The 19,441-nt window shown below is 42.5% G+C and overlaps 2 protein-coding genes and 1 pseudogene across 2 annotated transcripts in view; 2 read left to right on the top strand and 1 right to left on the bottom strand.

The window, feature by feature from the left end:
* The window catches only part of ORC1 (origin recognition complex subunit 1), a 32,606-nt gene extending 28,295 nt beyond the window's left edge, over positions 1–4,311 (bottom strand). Inside the window, exons 1-3 of the mRNA XM_023188590.1 lie at positions 4,088–4,311; positions 1,995–2,094; positions 1,227–1,354 (exon numbers count right to left, since the gene is read on the bottom strand). Coding sequence (XP_023044358.1) covers positions 1,227–1,354; positions 1,995–2,089 — 223 coding nt within the window. The 5' untranslated portion in view covers positions 2,090–2,094; positions 4,088–4,311. The remainder of the gene's footprint in view (positions 1–1,226; positions 1,355–1,994; positions 2,095–4,087) is intronic.
* Positions 4,312–4,362: 51 nt separating this feature from the next.
* PRPF38A (pre-mRNA processing factor 38A) lies at positions 4,363–18,961 on the top strand. The gene is made up of 10 exons (XM_023188578.1): positions 4,363–4,719; positions 5,521–5,680; positions 8,282–8,403; positions 10,399–10,484; positions 11,787–11,897; positions 13,164–13,276; positions 13,906–13,932; positions 14,047–14,144; positions 14,623–14,671; positions 15,955–18,961. Exons 1-10 carry the CDS (start codon positions 4,590–4,592, stop codon positions 15,995–15,997), a joined length of 939 nt encoding a protein of 312 aa, XP_023044346.1. The 5' UTR covers positions 4,363–4,589; the 3' UTR covers positions 15,998–18,961.
* Positions 10,707–10,804, top strand: LOC111524097 (annotated as a pseudogene).
* Positions 18,962–19,441: the final 480 nt, after the last annotated feature.

Below are 19,441 nucleotides of genomic sequence, written 5' to 3'. Positions count from 1 at the left end.
AAGTTTAAGAGACTCCATTTGGCTCTGTATTTGAGATGCTGTTAATCTGTGACTCTACCCCCAATCTTGTCCTTGCTAGAAAACATCGCTGTGCTAATTAAGGTTGAAAGGATTTTGGGCTGTAAGGAATGTGCTTTGTTAGGCAAATGTTTAAAGCCTGCTTGTGGTTGAAGGTCAGTACCATTCCCTTAAATCTCAGTAAAAGAAAAACATCTGTCTCCTGCCCGATCCTGGGAAAATGGAACATCTTACTGCTGATTTACTCCCTTATCTTTTCGGCAATAAATACTGAGGGAACTCAGAGCCCGGTGCCAGTGTGGGTCCTCTGAAAACACAGCACTGGTCCCCTGGGCCCCGCTTTTCTTTCTCTATACTTTGTCTCTGTGTCTTTATTTCTTTTCTCAAGTCTCTCATCCCACCTAACGAGAAGCACCCACAGGTGTGGAGGGGCAGGCCACCCCTTCATTGAACGAGGCAGTTTTGGATAGTTTCAAATTGCTGTCTTCCTAATCCTCCTTGTGGAGCCGTGCCCCGCTCCCACATTTCTGTGCTCTCCTCTTGTTTTGCGGAGGGTTAGAAGGTCAGCAATCAGCTAAGGCTTTCAATGTGGGCTTGTAGGCTCTGGTTGATGCCACCTTCCATTTTGCTCCTCCAGCCTAGGGGCAGTAGTGGCTTCCTGCACTTACTCATCTCTGGGAAATGTCACCTTTTCTTCTAGCCTTTCCAACACCCACACACAAGTTCCTCTGGGTAAAACACCTTAAGTGTTTTTGTTTTCCCTGACTGAAACCCCAACTGCTACACCTTCGAAATCCAACTTACCTCTTCGTTTATAACGAAGTAGCACTTGCAAAATGTATTACTAACCTTCATGTCAAAATTAAAGGACACATCTCTATGATAGTGCAAATTAACTGTTTTTTCCTTCTCTCTTCCTCCCAAATTCATCCATTCTCTCCATCCCCCCAACTCTGCCTTAATAGCCATTCTTATCTCCCCAAATAATGAAAAAGTTAAATTATTGAGCCTTCCAGTTCCATTTTACTCAATACTGCTTTGGTGAGTAAAGAAGTTTTCTAGATGGAAGAAGATGCAGCTAGTTCTTACGTGATTCCACCTCAGTCTAATGTGCCCTGCACACTGCTGTGAACAAAAGAATCGACAATCTCCCCACCTCCCAATCATTCATGACAAGGAATGGTTTATTATTCCAGTCCCAAACTCACCATCTTCGAACAATTCAAGCAATTTAGCAACATACGGGTTTTCATCATCATCCCCTTCAATCAACACAAACTGTCCAATCTGGATGTGAATCTCAGTGGAACAACCTTCTGTCTTCACACACATTTCTCTAGAAGTAACAGAGAAGCACATTAGGAAATAACTTAAAGTGGGTCAAGCTCTTCAGATCCCCTGGGCACAAAGAAGAGGGCTCTCCAATCCCCTGATTTCTTTCTGCTGACCAACTCTCCTACTGGGAAAACAATTCGCCCAGTTATATTTAAGAATAGCCAAGTGGGTTGAATGAATTGTTTTAGCTGAGTAATGAATTCAAAGGTCTTATTAGGAACCCTAATTCCTCTCAGTTATTGACAAAGAACAGCAAATGCTGCCCACAACAAATGTTTCCCAAGGCTATCAAGCTGCTCAGTAACAAAGTCAAACTGTCAGAGATCTCCAGGGCTGGGAAAGACACAGTAAAAACATCTATCATCTCGTTATCATCAAAAGTTATACAGAACTCACCTTAAATAGACATGACAATATCATACATATAAAATTTTATGAGCCTATCATAATTTTGCCTCATCACTAACTACTATATTTATCCCATCACCTTCTTGCATCAAACAAAACCCCTCCTTACAATCAGTTCTAATCTCCTGTTCATTCATTGTCAATCTGTAATAATTAGAACAGGCTAGATACAAGTTGACTGTTCAGCTTGAGAAGCTGTATTTCCAGGACAACCAAAGGATCCCATCACTCACCTATAGGTTTGGTAGTGCAGTTTTCGATCCAACAATGGCCTGCCAACCCATGAATAAGTTGTTCTGGTCTTCAATCTTGTGGGGTAGTGTGCCATGGCTCCTGTGGAAGAATCCAAACTCTGAGTTATCACGATAAATATTTGGTATTTATCTGATGGATTCTAAGACATAGTCCCTGCCTTCAAATGAGTTCAGACTTATTTTCTGCCCCTGCTACACTCCCATATGTTTTAAACTAAGAAAACATTTTATTTGAAGTCATGGTCTATGAAGATAACACATAGGCAATTTAGTATCATCTGTGTCCATCTTGTACTATGCCTTATCTCTTCCCATCCAGGAAAACAGAAAGGTCAATTCCTAAGAAATGAAACTATAACATTTAGAAATACTAGGAATAAGGCACAATAGGTGTAAAACATCTAACAAAGTGAAATTAAAAGACAGTAATACAGAGGTTGTAAATGTCTTCATGACACTTATAAAATGCACACAGGGATAAAACATAAATACAAAGGCTGGGTGCAGTGGCTCACGCCTGTAATCCCAACACTTTAAGAGGCGGAGGCAAGTGGATCACTTGAGGTCAGGAGTTCGGTACCAGGCTGGCCAACATGGTGGAACCCCGTCTCTACTAAAAATACAAAAATTAGGTGGGTGTGGTGGTAGGCGAATCACTTGAACCCAGGAGGTGGAGGTTGCAGTGAGCCGAGATCGCAACACTGTACTCTAGCCTGGGCAACAGAGAGGAACTCTGTCTTAAAAAAAGAAAGGCAGATGTTAATTATCACTTCAAGGTGATAACTTGTCCTATCTTATACAGGATGGCACAGCCTTAACTCAAACCCCAAAAAGCCAGATTGCAATTACTGTGCTCTTAACTACTTCACCTTACAATACATTGTGTGAAATTGGATAATGTTAATATGTAACTGACAGCTTACTTTTGGTGTACTTATTACAATAAATCAGGCTTCCCAGCCACTGACTGAGCATTGTGGATTGGGCCTCAATTTGCTTACCCACAAAATGGAGAGAATAGAATCTTCCTTTTATTCAACCAATATTGATTAAGTACCCATCCTGTGCCAGGCACTATTTTAGGATAATGGAAGATTAAGTGAAAAAATGCAAAATGGTAAATCCACTTTCCCACTACCTTAATCCCTTGCATTTATTTGTAAGGTACAGTGGTTTTATTTATTAAGTATCATTGGATGAATATTACGGAACTAACATATAATTCAAGCAAAATTTTGGATTCAATTTCAGCAGATTCACAAACCTCCTAAATGCCACATATTGCCCTCCATTAAAGTTAAAAACTGTTGCAGAAGGTCTCAAACCATTCTGTCATATTGGAAACTCCTTTGGCATTTCCAGCCCACCTAATACAGCAGAGAAGAGGGTACTATTATTCATGCATTACAGACAACTAGAACTGTATGTAATCATTGCAATTTCACAAATAGACCAGGGTAAGAATGCTTTTTCCAACTGTCACAGCAGAAGACCCTTCAGTTCCGGGATTAGACAAGAGAAGTAGAAAGAGTGCCAGCAGACTTCTCTTCTGAAAACAAGGTGAATGGCAGTCCAGCAGTTAGGAGCTCATCTGAAAAAAAGATCTGGGTAGGAGCCCAGACTGCTTAGTCACGAAAAGCGACCTAAGACACGTCCCTCTCTGGGCGCAATTTGCTACGTCCGTAAAATGGGGTAATAACCTCTGCTCCGCCTTCCCTGTAGTGATTCCTACACTATAGCTCAAAGAACGAAGTAGAGTACTTTACAAGTGCAGATGGAGGGAAAGTCATCACTGAGCCTCAGGGTACGGAGGGCAGGAATGCTCCTGCTTCTCGGCTGTTGGCTTCCGCCTTCTCCACTGCAACTCAGTTCCCTGCAGCGCTTTTAGGAATTGGAGTGTGGAACAGATGAACGCTCTTAACAGTTCAGAACAGTGCCTGGCACTGAACAGGCGCTTGGTACATGTCAGCTGAAAGAATCAATGAGTGAGTCTACAGAGAAAGTCCTCAGTTTCAGAGGTTCAGATGCGCCTTCCCCCGAGTCCCTCGCAACCCGCGGGACGCGACACTCACCGGGCTCCAAAGCTTCCTCCGGCTAGCCGCAAGCCCTCCGTTTCCTACCGCCTCCGCTTCGAGAGCTCCGGGGGATGCAGCACCTCTAACCTGTACCAGCAGGGCTCCTCCTACAGCTACGGGCCGCACGCCAGGACCAAAGCGTGTGTCTCGCTGGAAATGGAAAGAAGGTGGAAGGAGCAAAGAAAATTTCGCGCCAATCGATGGCCCCGCCCCCAGGCCGTCCCTTCGTTGCGTCACCAACTAGCTCGCCCCGCCCACTACGTACACCTACGGGGGCGCATGACGTACATCCGCTAACATGCAGCCGCCATCATTGATTCGATCGGCGCCGCGGGGCGCGGAAGGTTTTTACGCTGAGGTGTTTCCGGTTTCAACATGGTCGCCTAAGCTGTCTAGTGAAACTTCTTCCACCTCTCTCCATTCCCCTAGCTGTTTTTTTCTGAACCTGGATGTGACGCATTAAAGGATCCGACGGAAATAGAATTGAAGGCATTCTAAAATGGCTAACCGTACAGTGAAAGATGCGCACAGCATCCACGGCACTAACCCTCAATATCTGGTGGAGAAGATCATTCGAACGCGAATCTATGAGTCCAAGTACTGGAAAGAGGAATGCTTTGGGCTTACGGGTGAGCGAAAGCGCGCAGAGCCCCTCTCGGCAGCTTTGTGGCCAATTTCTCCTGACCGAGCGCCAGTGGGACTAGCGACTGGCCTCTGGGGGTGGTTCTGGAGCGGAGTATGTCGATTATTCAGAAAAATTTGAGTGCCTGCTAAGTGCCTCGTCTTGTGTCGACTATTGGGAACACAGATGAATCTGATAAGGTCATATATTTTGAAGGGTGTCTCAGTTGGGTTCTATGAGTTATCCCATATTTAATGATAGCTGGCTGGGTTGTAACAGTGTTAAGCTCAGGGGTCCGAGTATAACACTTTGACACAATCTATTGAAGGTCTTTAAGGACCTAACGTTAATATGCCTGTAAACCAAATTCATGATCTTACTATCCTTAGATCTGGGCCAGTTCCAGTATTTATAAATATCAGTGCTTCAGAGTTTTCCAGGTCCTTTTCCGATTTGAATTCTGGCTTTAAATCCATGTCCTGTGGCAATCTGTGAACCTTGAGCAAGTCACTTTACCTTTCTTAGCCCTCATTTTCCTTACCTGGAAATAAGAACATTCCTAGAACTTTCTTCATGATTTGTTAAAAAAGGTCAAGTGAGATAATATGAAAAGTTTAGCAGGGTACCTATTTTATTATCCATTCTCAATGTATATTAGCTGCTGTCGTTACTGTTACTAATACACATTGGTTCTCCTAATATTACACTGTTGATGTGTATTTAGGAGAACCAAAGCTTGAACTAACTCTCCACTTCAACTAGGAAGAGCTTAGCCCTAATATGTCACTCTATTGTTTTTGTTTTTTAGCTGAACTTGTAGTCGATAAAGCCATGGAGTTAAGGTTTGTGGGTGGCGTCTATGGTGGCAACATAAAACCAACACCATTTCTGTGTTTAACCTTGAAGATGCTTCAAATTCAACCCGAGAAGGATATCATTGTAGAGTTTATCAAAAATGAAGATTTCAAGTGAGTGCATTGTTCACCAGCTAATATAAGAGGTTTAATTTTGGCGGTTCAGAATTGGGCTTTGGGTAAGAGTGGTGTATACAATGTATCTCATTTCTACAGAGTTCCACTCCAGATTTTTGCTTTTGAGTCCTTGAGTTTGTATTTTTTTTGTTTTTGTTTTGGACAGAGAGTCTGTCTGTGTTGCCCAGGCTGGAGTGCAGTGGTGCAGTCTCGGCTCACTGCAACCTCCATTTCCTGGGTTCAAGTGATTCTCCTGCCCCAGTCTCCCCAGTAGCTGGGATTACAGGCATGTGCCACCACGCCTGGCTAGATTTTGTATTTTTAGTAGGGATGGGGTTTCATTATGTTGGCCAGGCTGGTCTTCAACTCCAGACCTCAGGTGATCCGCTCCCCACCAGGCCTCCCAGAGCGCCAGGAATACAGGCATGAGCCACCACACCTGGCCAAGTTTGTATTTTATCTGTTCTGATTGTATTAATCTTCTACTTTACTTTCTCAGTTTTGGTGGTAGTTTTTCCCTGAAAAAGGATTTCACAAATTCACTAAATATATATTAAGCAAAAGTGAGTGCCTGATATGTTGGTAGGCACTGGACGCTCAGGGGTGAAAATCAAACAACAAAAGGTGGTGGTTAAGAGATGTTAGATCTGGGTTCACATCCAGATTCTGTTGCCCATTAACTTGACATTGGAGGGGTCACTTAATTTTCTAAACTTTGCTTATCTGTAAAATGGTGACTATAATGTAAGAGTGAAAGAAGGTAATGCATGCGAATCTCTGAACACAGCATTTGCTGCATGGTAAACACCTAGAAAATGTCAGCTTCTCATTACTGTATTACCCATTCTCAAGGAAATCACAGACAAGTGTAGGAGACAGACGTAATAGCTTCTCATGTGCCATGCTCTAAGGGCTTTGCATATAATAAATCCTTTCACTTTCACAACAACCTTCTAACCTTTTAATCCCTATTCTACAGGAGAGGAAACTGAGGCACAAAGATTAAGTAATTTTGCCCAAGTTCAAATAGCTAGTAATTGGCAAATCTGGCTTCAGAGTTCATATTCTTTGGTACAGTATTCTGCTTCTTATACAACGAAACTGTGAGTTTCAAATGCCTCGTAGTTACCCAAGAGGAAATTTAAGTAGTTGGATACAGGAAAAAGGGAAGAGGGACGACTCTTATAAAGCATTAACAGCTAGAAAATACCTAACTTTTGTTAGGCACTTACTGTGTGCTCTATGCTGTACTTAGTACTTTAAATGCATTTCTTGTTTATATACCAAGCCATAAATTCGGTAGCATTATCTCCATTTTACAAGGATTGAGAAAACACAGATTTGACCAGTAGTGTCACAGAATTAGTAAATCATGGAGTCAGAATTTGAACCCAGATGACTTATTTTTTCCAAAACCAGCAGTCATGTTTACGTGTACTTGTTCTTGTATTGTTATTAAATATATCTTCTACTTTCTATTTTAAAATTCAGTATCTGGCCAGGCGTGGCTCACACCTGTAATCCCAGCACTTTGGGAGGCCAAGGCAGGTGGATCACTTGAGGTCAGGAGTTTGAGACTAGCCTGGCCAACATGGCAAAACCCGTCCCTACTAAAGATACCAAAATTAGGCTGGGTACGGTGGCACACACCTGTAATCCCAGCTACTCGGGAGGCTGAGGGAGGAGAATCGCTTGAACCCAGGAGGTGGAGGTTGTAGTGAGTTGAAATTGTGCCACTGCACTCCAGCCTGGGCAGCAAAGCAATACTCTGTCTCAAGAAATAAATAAATAAATAAAAATACAAAAATTAGCTGGGCTTGGTGGGGGGTGCCTGTAATCCTTGCTACTAGGAGGCTGAAGCAGGAGAATTGCTTGATCCTGGGAGGTGGAGGTTGCAGTGAGCCGAGATCGTGCCACTGCACTGCAGCCTGGGCAACAGAGCAAGACTCTGCCTTAAAAAATAAGTAAATAAAGGCTGGGCGCGGTGGCTCAAGCCTGTAATCCCAGCACTTTGGGAGGCCGAGACGGGCGGATCACGAGGTCAGGAGATCGAGACCATCCTGGCTAACACAATGAAACCCCATCTCTACTAAAAAATACAAAAAACTAGCCGGGTGAGGTGGCGGACGCCTGTAGTTCCAGCTACTCCGGAGGCTGAGGCAGGAGAATGGCGTAAACCCGGGAGGCGGAGCTTGCAGTGAGCTGAGATCCGACCACTGCACTCCAGCCTGGGCGACAGAGCCAGACTCCGTCTCAAAAAAAAAAAAAAAGTAAATAAAATAAAATTCGGTATTTCGTTTGATTCTTAGAGTAATCCTGTGAGGTAAATAGGTTTTATTCTAGTTTTACTGATGATATATTTGAAAGTTGATCAATACGTATGATGTTCCCACAGCCATAAATGGTAGCATGGGAACTTGAACCCAGGTCTCCACATTTTAGCTGTCTTTCTTCAGCTTCATTCTACCTCCACAATTGCAGCTTTCTTACCTGCCAAAGAGAAGAACATGTTTATCCACTACTGTCATGAGAAAAGCTAGTTGTAAAACTTAGGAACTTCTAGGATGGCCTGTTGTTTCACTGTCATCTCTCTATCAGGTATGTTCGCATGCTGGGGGCACTTTACATGAGGCTGACAGGCACTGCAATTGATTGCTATAAGTACTTGGAGCCTTTGTACAATGACTATCGAAAAATCAAGAGCCAGAACCGAAATGGGGGTGAGTATGGTGCTAAGTCTCCTGATTGTCATTTTTAAGCCAATTTTTATTTCACCAGTACTTGTACCTCTGCATTGTCATAGACAGTGTGAATGCTCCTCTTCATCTACATTGTTACTGTCTTTATGCAAATTTTCCCTTGTCCCTCACGGGAGTTTTCAGTCTGACTACTAGCTTCGTGTTGGCCTTACCCAGCCTGCCTCTGTCTGCCTCCCTTTCCAAGTGCATCTTATGTTAATCCCTGCCTTGCATCATATGCCCCCTTTACATGTGCTCCATCCTAAAAGATCTAGCTGCAGAATGGCTTCCCCATAAAAACCTTCCCCAGCCCTCTCAGACAAAGTTAGTTTTCCATATTTTATGTCTTCACAGTTCTTTCTACTGGCCTCTCCTCTAGCACTGTACTTCACACTGCAGCATATAGACTTAAGTGTACTTATTTTTATACAGGAATCCCACTGAAAAATAAGCATATCTGAGAGAGGCAGCTCCATACCGTCTACAAAGAGATTACTTAATGTGTTAAGGAGGGATTCCAGGTATTGCAGTCAAAGCCTTTTCTCACTTGGTGTCATAAGAGAAGATAGGAACATTTACCTTTCACTCCTACTTGTATCATTAAACAGTAGAAGGTTAAGAATTTGGGGCCAAGCACAGTGTCTCACACCTCTAATCCCAGCACTTTCGGAGGCCAAGGCGGGCAGATCACTTGAGGTCAGGAGTTTGAGACTAGCCTCGCCAATATGGTGAAATCCTGTCTCTACTAAAACTACCAAAATTAGCAGGGTGTGGTGGTGCACACCTGTAATCCCAGCTACTCAGGAGGCTGAGGCAGGAGAAGCGCTTGAACTGGGAGGTAGAGGTTGCAGTGAGCCAAGGTCGCACCACTGTATTCCAGCCTGGGCAACAGAGCAAGACTCCATCTTAAAAAAAAGGAATTTAGTATTATACTTTAAACTTATTCATTCATTGAATACATACATATTAAGTGCCATTGACATGTCACATACTGTGCTATGTGGTATAAATGCCATGGTGAACAAGATGGACGTGGTCATGGCCATGATGGAGTTATTTATTATTTTATTATGTAAAACTAAGAATTTCTCAACCTGTTGACATTTTACGTCATATAATTTTTGTGTGAGGATTGGCTTGTGCATCGTAGGATGAGTTGCAGTATCTCTAGCCTCTACCCACTAGATGTAAGTAACATCTCCTTCTAAGTAGGAGGATGGGCATGTGCCCAAAATTGTCCATGGTCGAGAACCCCAGAAGTAAGGTAATGTTTACCATGGAAGCTCTCAAAAGCTATATATATACACACACACACACACACACACACGTTATATATATAATTTATGTATATGTGTAAATTTTTTTTTTTTTTTTTTGAGACGGAGTCTTGCTCGTTGCCCAGGCTGGAGTACAGTGGTATGGTCTTAGTTCACTGCAACCTCTGCCTCCACTGCCTCTACCTCAAATTATTGTCCTGCCTCAGCCTCTTGAGTAGCTGGGATTATAGGTGCCCACCACCATGCCCAGCTAATTTTTGTATTTTTAGTAGAGATGGGGTTTCGCCATGTTGGCCAGGCCTGTCTTGAACTCCTGACCTCAAGTGATCCACCTGCCTTGGCCTCCCAAAGTGCTGGGATTACAGGTGTGAGCCACCACTCCTGGCCAGTTCTCAAAAGCTATTACTCCATGTGCCATATAAGATACATGTTCTAAATTTAGAAACATTGCAGGTTCAGATGAGAAATTATATTTGAATTATATGATCTCTTCAAGATCATCCCTACATAATTCAGGACTGTTTGTGCTTGCTTTTGTGTTTGTCTCCTCCTAATTGGGACATCTTCATTCATCCCTTAATCTCTTCTAAAGATGCCTAGTACATAGATGTCCTGATATGAGGTTTTAACACTTCTTTTACTTTTTGGCATCTAAATCTGTTATTTCCAGGTTGTTTGAGCTAATGACTTTTTCTTGCAGAGTTTGAATTGATGCATGTTGATGAGTTTATTGATGAACTATTGCACAGTGAGAGAGTCTGTGATATCATTCTGCCCCGGCTACAGGTAAGAAATAAAAGTCTCTTACCACAGTCACCCTTCTCCTTCTAGACAGGCAGACAGACAAACACATACACACAGCTTAAACACTGAAGCCTGTGGATCTTATGGGTCCTCTTAATAAACAGTCTTCCTGTCTGGGAGAAAGATAGTGGATTGGGAGTGAGAGGAAAATAGATAAAATATTTGAAGGGTAGGGCTTTAAAAGTGAATAGTTTAAAACAAGGAAACTTTTTTTTTTCCCTATCCTTTTGTAGTTCACGTGCATGTGTGAGTTGTGCCTCCCTCAAACCTTGTTACAACATCAGCACATTACTTGTCTATCATGAAAAAAAATTTATTCAGGATGTTATATCAAGGGTATTTGTAGCTAGAGTGGTTAGGGATTTTTTAACTTCATGAACAGTTTTTTTCAAACTAGTCTTCATGTAAAAAGCCAGGAGATAAAACAGGTAAAGATAGGGCAGGAGACTGAACCCTTAATTCCTTAAACTTGGCTTTACCATCCTGCTTCCCTTTCCTAGTGATAAACGATTATCCATGAGACATCTTTTCAGGAAATGAGTGTGATACATCTCTCCTGTTCTATATTGGCACTGTAGGGCATGTAGCGGAAAGAATGAGATTGTAAATTTGAAAACCTACTTTGAGGGCCCAATTCTCATAGCAATGTCTTGCTCTGTTGCCCAGGCTGGTCTTAAACTCCTGGGTTCAAGGGATCTTCCCACCTCAGTCTCCCAAGGAGCTGGGACCACAGGCACATGCCACTACATTTAGCCATTTGGCATTTTGAAAATCAGCTTTGCCTCTCTGATCTTTAGCCACTCAAATAAACATTAGTAAGCCATATCCCAGATTAAAATGGAACGAGTTCAAAATGCATGAATCTCAACACCTCCCGAGATCCTGGGTCTTCTGGAGATTTGGTGCTACTCTAGGGCTAGGCCTCTTCTGGTGGAACTATCAGCCATGAACTTATTAGCCCTTGGATTTTCTCTGTGTACGAAGCGCTTACTTTGGGTTCTAGGCTATACCTATACTGATCGATACTCCCGTGACTTTAGAGTGTAAGATACAGGGAATAGAGCCAATAGAAAATGAAGATATTCTCTTCAGGTTTGTATTTATGTTTATAGGAGAACTTTAGTTTATAGATTCCAGGTCTATTAAACTTGTTATGAAAAGCTTGAACTGTCTTTGAAATGAAATTGTCTCAGCTGTTGCTCCTTGGAATCCTGAAGCCCAGTGTTGAGGTTTCAAGAAATAGGGGAAATGACAACAACCCCTAACTCATTATGTTCTCTGTAGAAACGCTATGTATTAGAGGAAGCTGAGCAACTGGAGCCTCGAGTTAGCGCTCTGGAAGAGGACATGGATGATGTGGAGTCCAGTGAAGAGGAAGAAGAGGAGGATGAGAAGGTCAGGCACCTGAGACTTTCAGGGTTGTAGGGGAGGGAGTAATAGAAAATGGGAATTTTTTTTGTTTTTATACTTTAATTTTTAACTCTGTTGGCCAGGTGTGGTCACTCACGCCTGTAATCCTAGCACTTTGGGAGGCCAAGGCAGGTGGATCACCAGAAGTCAGGAGTTCAAGACCAGCCTGGCCAACATGGTGGTGAAACCTCATCTCTACTAAAAATACAAAAATTAGCCAGCGTGGTGGCGGGTGCCTGTAATCCCAGCTACCCAGGAGGCTGAGGCAGGAGAATCACTTGAACCTGGGAAGCGGGAGTTGCAGTGAGCCAAGATTGCACCACTGCGCTCCAGCCTGGGCGAAAGTGAGACTCCATCTCAAAAAAAAATTTTTTTTAACTCTAACCAAGAACAATATTTCCTTATTAAAAGCACCTCAGCTCTGCCATATACTAGTGGTATAATCTTACGCAAATTACTTAGTTTTCTCCTATGTAAAGTGAGGTTAATGATACTTTTTTCCTCAAGTCTGTTGAAAGTATTAAATAAGATTATAAATTTAAAGCCCTTAGCAGAGTATTGGCACATTATAATTGCCTAATAAATGGTGGCAGCTGTTAAATACTTGGAAAGAAATAAAACTTTTCATAATTGTACCTATCCTAAGGAATAAGCCTTGTTTAGGAGGGGGAAAATGTCAACCGCATAGGCATGTTCTTTCAATACTAGTTACAGTGCTGAAAAGTTGAAAACAACCAAGCCTGCCCAGTTGTTTCAGGAAGCAGTCAAAACTTTTTTTTTTTTGAGATAGGGTCTTGCTGTGTTGCCCAGGCTGAGGTGCAGTGGCACAATCTTGGTTCCCTGCATCCTCGGCCTCCCAGGCTCAAGCAGTCCTCCCACCTCAGCCTCCCAAGTAGCTGGAACTACAGACACGTGACAGCACACCTGGCTAATCTGTATATTTGTTTTGTAGAGATGGGATTTCACCATGTTGCCCAGGCTGCAGATAAACTAAACACACACACATACACACACACCGGTCTGTTTCTGTTCCCTCTCTTCTGTGAGTTATTCTGGCTGTCTTATATAGCTCATAATAAGTTTTGTTAGTTAATAGGGTAAAGTGCCTCCTTATTTGTAGTCAGGTTACTGTGCTTTAAAGTCACTTGGAGATGGACTTTGGGACAAGATGGGGTGTGAAGTATAATTAGTGTTCCTAGATGGCTCTTTATAAGCCTGTGCCTTTCAGTGACCCAATCATCTTGTTTCCAGTTGGAAAGAGTGCCATCACCTGATCACCGCCGGAGAAGCTACCGAGACTTGGACAAGCCCCGTCGCTCTCCCACACTGCGCTACAGGAGGAGTAGAAGCCGGTCTCCCAGAAGGTAAACCCTAGTCATTGGCCTTTTCCCAGGAGATTTTGAGCACTGTAGCCTAGAAGTTTGGATTTTAGAGAAGGAAAAATGCCAGCCTATGGAGAATGTTTGCCCAGTATATTAGTTATCTATTGCTGCAAAACAGCCACATGTCAAACCTCACTGGCAGAAAACAATAACCATTTGTTTCATTCACAAGTCTGCAGTCAGTGATTTAAGCAGAGCTTGGATAGACAGTTTTTTAAGTACCTGTTCTGTTGTCTGCTGTCTACTGGCTGGTATGGAATTGCCTTAGCTTGAATGACAGGGGAAATTTCTCTTCCCTGTGTCATCGTCCAGCAGGCTAAGTTGGGTGTATTCTCATGGTAGTGGCAGAACTCAAGAGCAAACAAACCCAGTCATGCAAATGTTTTTCCACTATCTGCTTTTATCATATTTGCAAATATCCCATTGGCCAAAGCAAGTCACGTGGCCAGTCCTAAAGTTAGAATGGGAGGGTGCTAGAGTTACATGACAAAAGACATGGATACAGAGAAGGGTGATACAGAGAAGGGTGAAGGATAAGACTGGGGCCATTTTTGCAGTCTACAATATCCAGTGCACCAACCTAGGCTTTCTTCTTCCTCTCTTTGTTATAGGCGGAGTCGATCTCCCAAAAGGAGAAGGTAGGCCTTCAGTCGTTTGTGATGAAGGATAGAGCTTTGGGGAGGGAGTGGTAGTATTGGTGTTGTATGTATATTGCTAACCAGATCTGGTAGTCTGACCAGTCTTTTCTATAGCCCCTCCCCCCGCCGAGAAAGGCATCGGAGCAAGAGTCCAAGACGTCACCGCAGCAGATCCCGAGATCGGCGGCACAGATCCCGTTCCAAGTCCCCAGGTAGAGCATGTGGGCCTTTTGCCACAGGTTGTCTTAACAAAGAAATGGAAAAGGAGCAGTTAAGCCTCTTGCAGTACAGGAATGCCTGACTGTACTGCCTAACAGAAAAGGAGATGGACATAGAATTTGAAAATCAAGGTTCACAGCTTGACTGCCACTTATAAGCTTTGCTGATAAGGTTGGCTTCAGTTTTTTTCATCTGAAATTATAGGAATAAGATCTAATATAATAGTGAAAACCCAATATGATGTTTGTGAAATTAGCCATGAAGCCCTTGAATGTATATGTATTTGAACTGGTTTCATTACTCCTTTCTTTTGCTCTCTCTTCCTCCACTAATTCAGAGTTACTTCCACTAAGAGGTGTCCGCTGCATAGGCCAAAAAAATATTAAGCCAATGGCAGGTATTAGGGGAGGTGAGAGTGACAGTTTAATAAGAGAAGGGTAGGATCTCATACAATGGCCTTTTCTTCCCCAGGTCATCACCGTAGTCACAGACACAGGAGCCACTCAAAGTCTCCTGAAAGGTAATGAATTGACTTCTATTTTAACTTTATTCAGAAATAGTCCCAATTACAACTAATTGGACCTGAAATTTTCTTGTTTTGTTGGGGGATGTTAGGAATTCTCCTTCATTACAAGACAAAATTGGTCTATTGCTTGAGAATTACTGGGGTTAGATAACTTTTTTTTTTTTCTTTTTTGTGAAAACTGTGTTTTGTGCTTGTCTCCCAGGCTGGAGTGCAGTGGCGTGAACTTGGCTCACTGCAGTCACTGCAGCCTCTGCCTCTCGGGTTCAAGCGAGATACCTGTTTTGTTCTGTTTTGCTTTACAGGATTGCACCTTTGGATAATGGATGAGGTTTGGGCTCAGAAAACATGGGGTTTAGTCCCAAGTTTTAAAACTTAACAGTTGAGTGACCTGGGACAAGTCACTTTCATTATTGATAAGATTTCATTAGAAATCCCCATGTGCCATATACTGTTGGGTGCACCCCCCCCTTTTTTTTTTATTTGAGATGGAGTCTTCCTGTGTCAACCAGGCTGGAGTGCAGTGGTGCAATCTTGGCTCACTGCAAGCTCCACCTCCTGGATTCATGCCATTCTCCTGCCTCAGCCTCCCGAGTAGCTGGGACTACAGATGCCCGCCACCACACCTGGCTAATTTTTTATATTTTAAGTAGAGATAGGGTTTCACTATTTTAGCCAGGATGGTCTCAATCTGACCTTGTGATCCACCCACCTCGGTCTCCCAGAGTGCTGGGATTACAGGCGTGAGCCACTGTGCCTGGCCTGTTGGGTGCACTCTTAACCTCTGAGAGGTCATTTCCTCAGTGGCAAAATTTGGATAGTAATGCCTGACTCCAGAGTGTTGCTCTGAACCAAAAAACTACCAAGCAGTTTAATGAATATTGAGTGTCAGCTCCATCCCCATCAATGTTAGCATACCAAGGTCTTTCTCAGGAGTCCTTTTTTTTTTTTTTTGAGACAGAGTCTCACTCTGTCATTAAGGCTGGAGTGCAGTGGCCCAATCTTGGCTCACTGCAGCCTCCGCCTCCTGGGTTTAAACAATTCTCCTGCCCCAGCCTCCCGAGTAGCTGGGATTACAGGCGCCTGCCACTATGCTTGACTAATTTTTGTATTTTTAGTAGAGACAGGGTTTCACCATGTTGGCCAGGCTGGTCTCAAATTCCTGACCTCAGGTGATCTGCACACCTTAGCCTCCCAAAGTGCTGGGATTACAGGTGTGAGCCACTGCGCCCGGCTGCCCAGCTTCTTAATATAATTATTTATATGTGTTGCCATTTCAGGTCTAAGAAGAGCCACAAGAAGAGCCGGAGAGGGAATGAGTAATGGACTGTTTGGTTTTAGTCCACATGGTCTCCTGTGGATATGAGGATATCTGTCTATGTGAAAGGATTAAGATCTCCCCCAGGCAGCTATAAGAATATTTTAGTTTTTTTCTTATCAAGTTTCTCAACCTTTATTTTTAATGAAGGAGGTGCTGAGTTTTGTATCTCTTTTTAATCATAATCAACATCAGTTTTTGACCCAACTAACCTTGACTGTATTCAAACTTATAAGAGTAGAAAGGATCTGGAGGTTGGGGATATGAATGACAAGGAAAGGATGTGGCCACCTGATGACCCTTTCCCTTTTTATTAAACCGGACACACCTGTTTCCCATTTCGCTGTAGTTTAGTTTTTGGTTTGTTGTGGTTGGAACTGCTTTGAGAATCCTGGGATTTGTGCTGCTGCTATTATTTAAAGATCAAAGGAGTAAAACATAGTAGCTCCTAACTTTTTCCTAGCAGCAGCAAGTGGTAATAAACATGAAACCTGGTTAGCAGTTTTGAAAGAACAGAATGCATTCAACTGTAAGGCTTCCTCTGGATCATTAAAGCCAGTTTCATCCAACAGTTCAACAGAGCGGCACTTAATACCCTTTATACAGCCCATTTTTTCTTAGTTTCATTTGTTCTTGCCCACAAGCTTGAAATCCAGGTTAAGGTATCCAGCCTTTATCATATAAGCATTGACATTATTCAGGCCTAGTCAGTAGCAGTAGGGTAACAGGATTGAAAAAGATTTGATGGAGAGGAAAGTATCTATCTAATATTAGTCATGGTTTTGACCTAAATTGCTAGACAGTAGTGCCATTCACAAAGTCAGAAAATACCGCAGGAGGAGACAGCTTTTAGAAGGGCAGAGAATTAGGGAATTGTGGTAGTAATGAAAATGATGCATTCAGTTTAACAAGTTTGAGCTTTGGTATAGCTAAAAACAAAAGCCCATCAAGTTGGAGATGGGGACCAGAATTTAACATAGCGGTCTAGGCCAGAATTGACAATGTTTAAGTAATTGTGGAATCTGTCAATAAGACTTTCTAAAGTATTTATATATATCAGAAATGCACACAACAGAACCACAGGCAACACCAACACTGGTGACAGGAGGAAGTAGAAGTCACCTATTGAAAACTGGAATGGCCCATTCAGAAAGACAGGAGAATTAGGAGAGGTGAAAGCAGCCAAGGGTCAAGACTGCAGAAGCAAAGGAAGGACTAAAAAGCCTCCATGGACATTGATAATCAAGAGATTATTAAGATCTTTGCTAGAAACATTCCTTTATCTGTACTTAACTACCTTAAAAAGAGAAAAGTCAATGACGTCCTGCAACTATAGTCCCAGTAGGAACTGTGAAGACCAGCTGCCCTGCAGGATCCAGTTTTTCTTGGGAGGTTGTATCTGGTCATAAGGTAAACATTCTATACATTCTGTTGCCTGCTCCTGAACTGAAAGACTTCTGCAGCAGTATTAAAGCATTTTTTAATCTTACTTGAGCTTTAATATTCTTCAGTGATTCCTTTCATAATACCTGAGTTAATAAAAGTGGTCTTGAGCTCTTACGGTTTCTGATACAATTACATAGGACTACCTTTTAGGATTAAATATAAGCATCTCTATGTAAATGTATTACAGTGTCCTAGCAGTTATTTCTTTATGAAAGTGATCTAGGTAGAAAGAAATGTCTTCTGGCTAAATGACCCATGGACCAACCAAGCTGTCATCCAGTACACTCTTAAAATAAAACTTTATCATAAAATATGTTTTAAGTAAAAATAAACCCACACACAAAGCCCAACAAATTTTAGTAATAAACCTCCCTAAACAAACGTGAAATAAAACATACTTGTTTAGACATATGGTAAAATGTGGACCAAAACTGAGGTATCACAGCCAACCAACAGCAGGAAGGAGAACATCCCTATTCTTTAATTAGAAGGAGGAGGTAAGAGGAAGGCATGCTGAATGTCTGTAGGTATCGTTTTGATAAAATTACACAGGAGATGGAGCTTAAGGACAAACCTTGCTGTAAGGCTCTTTCTGTCATCTACGTGCTTGCCTATGGATGAAGCATTTTAAACTTTTTGACTACAGCATACATTTTAAAAACATATTTTACATCTTATCTCTGTACACACGTATCTATATTCTGTACTGAGACAAATTTCAGGAAAGAATACTTACTATGCAAAATGAATTCTGGTATTTCCTACTTGATAACAGTTTTTAATATTGGATGCAAACCACTTAATCGATTTCACTTCCAATAATTTGAAATACACTGCCTTAAAAGCTTTGCCCTAGGGCATAATCGCTTTTTAATACTAAGAAATGAAGGGAGATGTGTTCCAAGGGGCAAAAGAAATAATGGATTTTTGGCCGGGTGCGGCAGCTCACGCCTATAATCTCAGCACTTTGGGAGGCCAAGGAGGGCAGATCACCTGAGGTCGGGAGTTTGAGACCAGCCTGGCCAATGTGGAGAAACCCTGTCTCTACTAAAAAATACAAAATTTAGCCAGGCATGGTGGCACATGCCTGTAATCCCAGCTACTCAGGAGGCTGAGGCAGGAGAATCGCTTGAACCCAGGAGGTGGAGGTCACAGTGAGCTGAGATCGTGCCATTGCACTTCAGCCTGGGCAAAAAGAGCGAAACTCCATCTCAAAAAAAAAAAAAGAATAGGTTTGGTGAGAGGGTTCCAATATAACAACCCAACTTAAAGCTCATTCCTCTAACCTCTTCCTGTTATTCTTCAGTAGAGAATGATTAGAGAAGAATTAGATTGCCTACTCCCTCAGAAAGGTTAATATGACAAATTCTCCACACATTCAAAAAAGATAGCAGACATGAACTTTTAAACAAGCACAGAGGTTCAAAAGAGATGGAAAATAAGATTGGTGGAGTTTCAAGGCCTTACTAGAAACCACAAAACATAAAACAGCACAGAGAAAATAGGCTGGAGGAAATAAAAAATGGAAAAGAGAAATATATAGAATAAAATATTCTGATGGTTTAAAAAGAATCGGCTGGGCGCAATGGCTCAAGCCTGTAATCCCAGCATTTTGGGAGGCCGAGGCGGGTGGATCACGAGGTCAGCAGATCGAGACCATCCTGGCTAACACGATGAAACCCCGCCTCTACTAAAAATACCAAAAAACTAGCCGGGCGTGGTGGCGGGCGCCTGTAGTCCCAGCTACTCAGGAGGCTGAGGCAGGAGAATGGCGTGAACCCGGGAGGTGGAGCTTGCAGTGAGCTGAGGTCACATCTCTGCACTCCAGCCTAGGCAACAGAGCGAGACTGTCTCGAAAAATAAAAAGAATTAACTGGGGTCAGGATGGTCTCAGATCCTGTAACAAGAAGGCAATGAAGCAAAAGGCTCTAAAGATTTGAGAAAAAGCATGCCAGAAATTTTACACTTTGCCAAAGTTGTCTTAAAATACAAAGGCTATAGAT

Source organism: Piliocolobus tephrosceles, chromosome 1 (genome assembly GCF_002776525.5).
Source record: "Piliocolobus tephrosceles isolate RC106 chromosome 1, ASM277652v3, whole genome shotgun sequence".
NCBI lineage: Eukaryota > Metazoa > Chordata > Mammalia > Primates > Cercopithecidae > Piliocolobus > Piliocolobus tephrosceles.
Note: the sequence above shows the minus strand (reverse complement) of the source record. Positions and strands in the feature narration are given on the sequence as shown.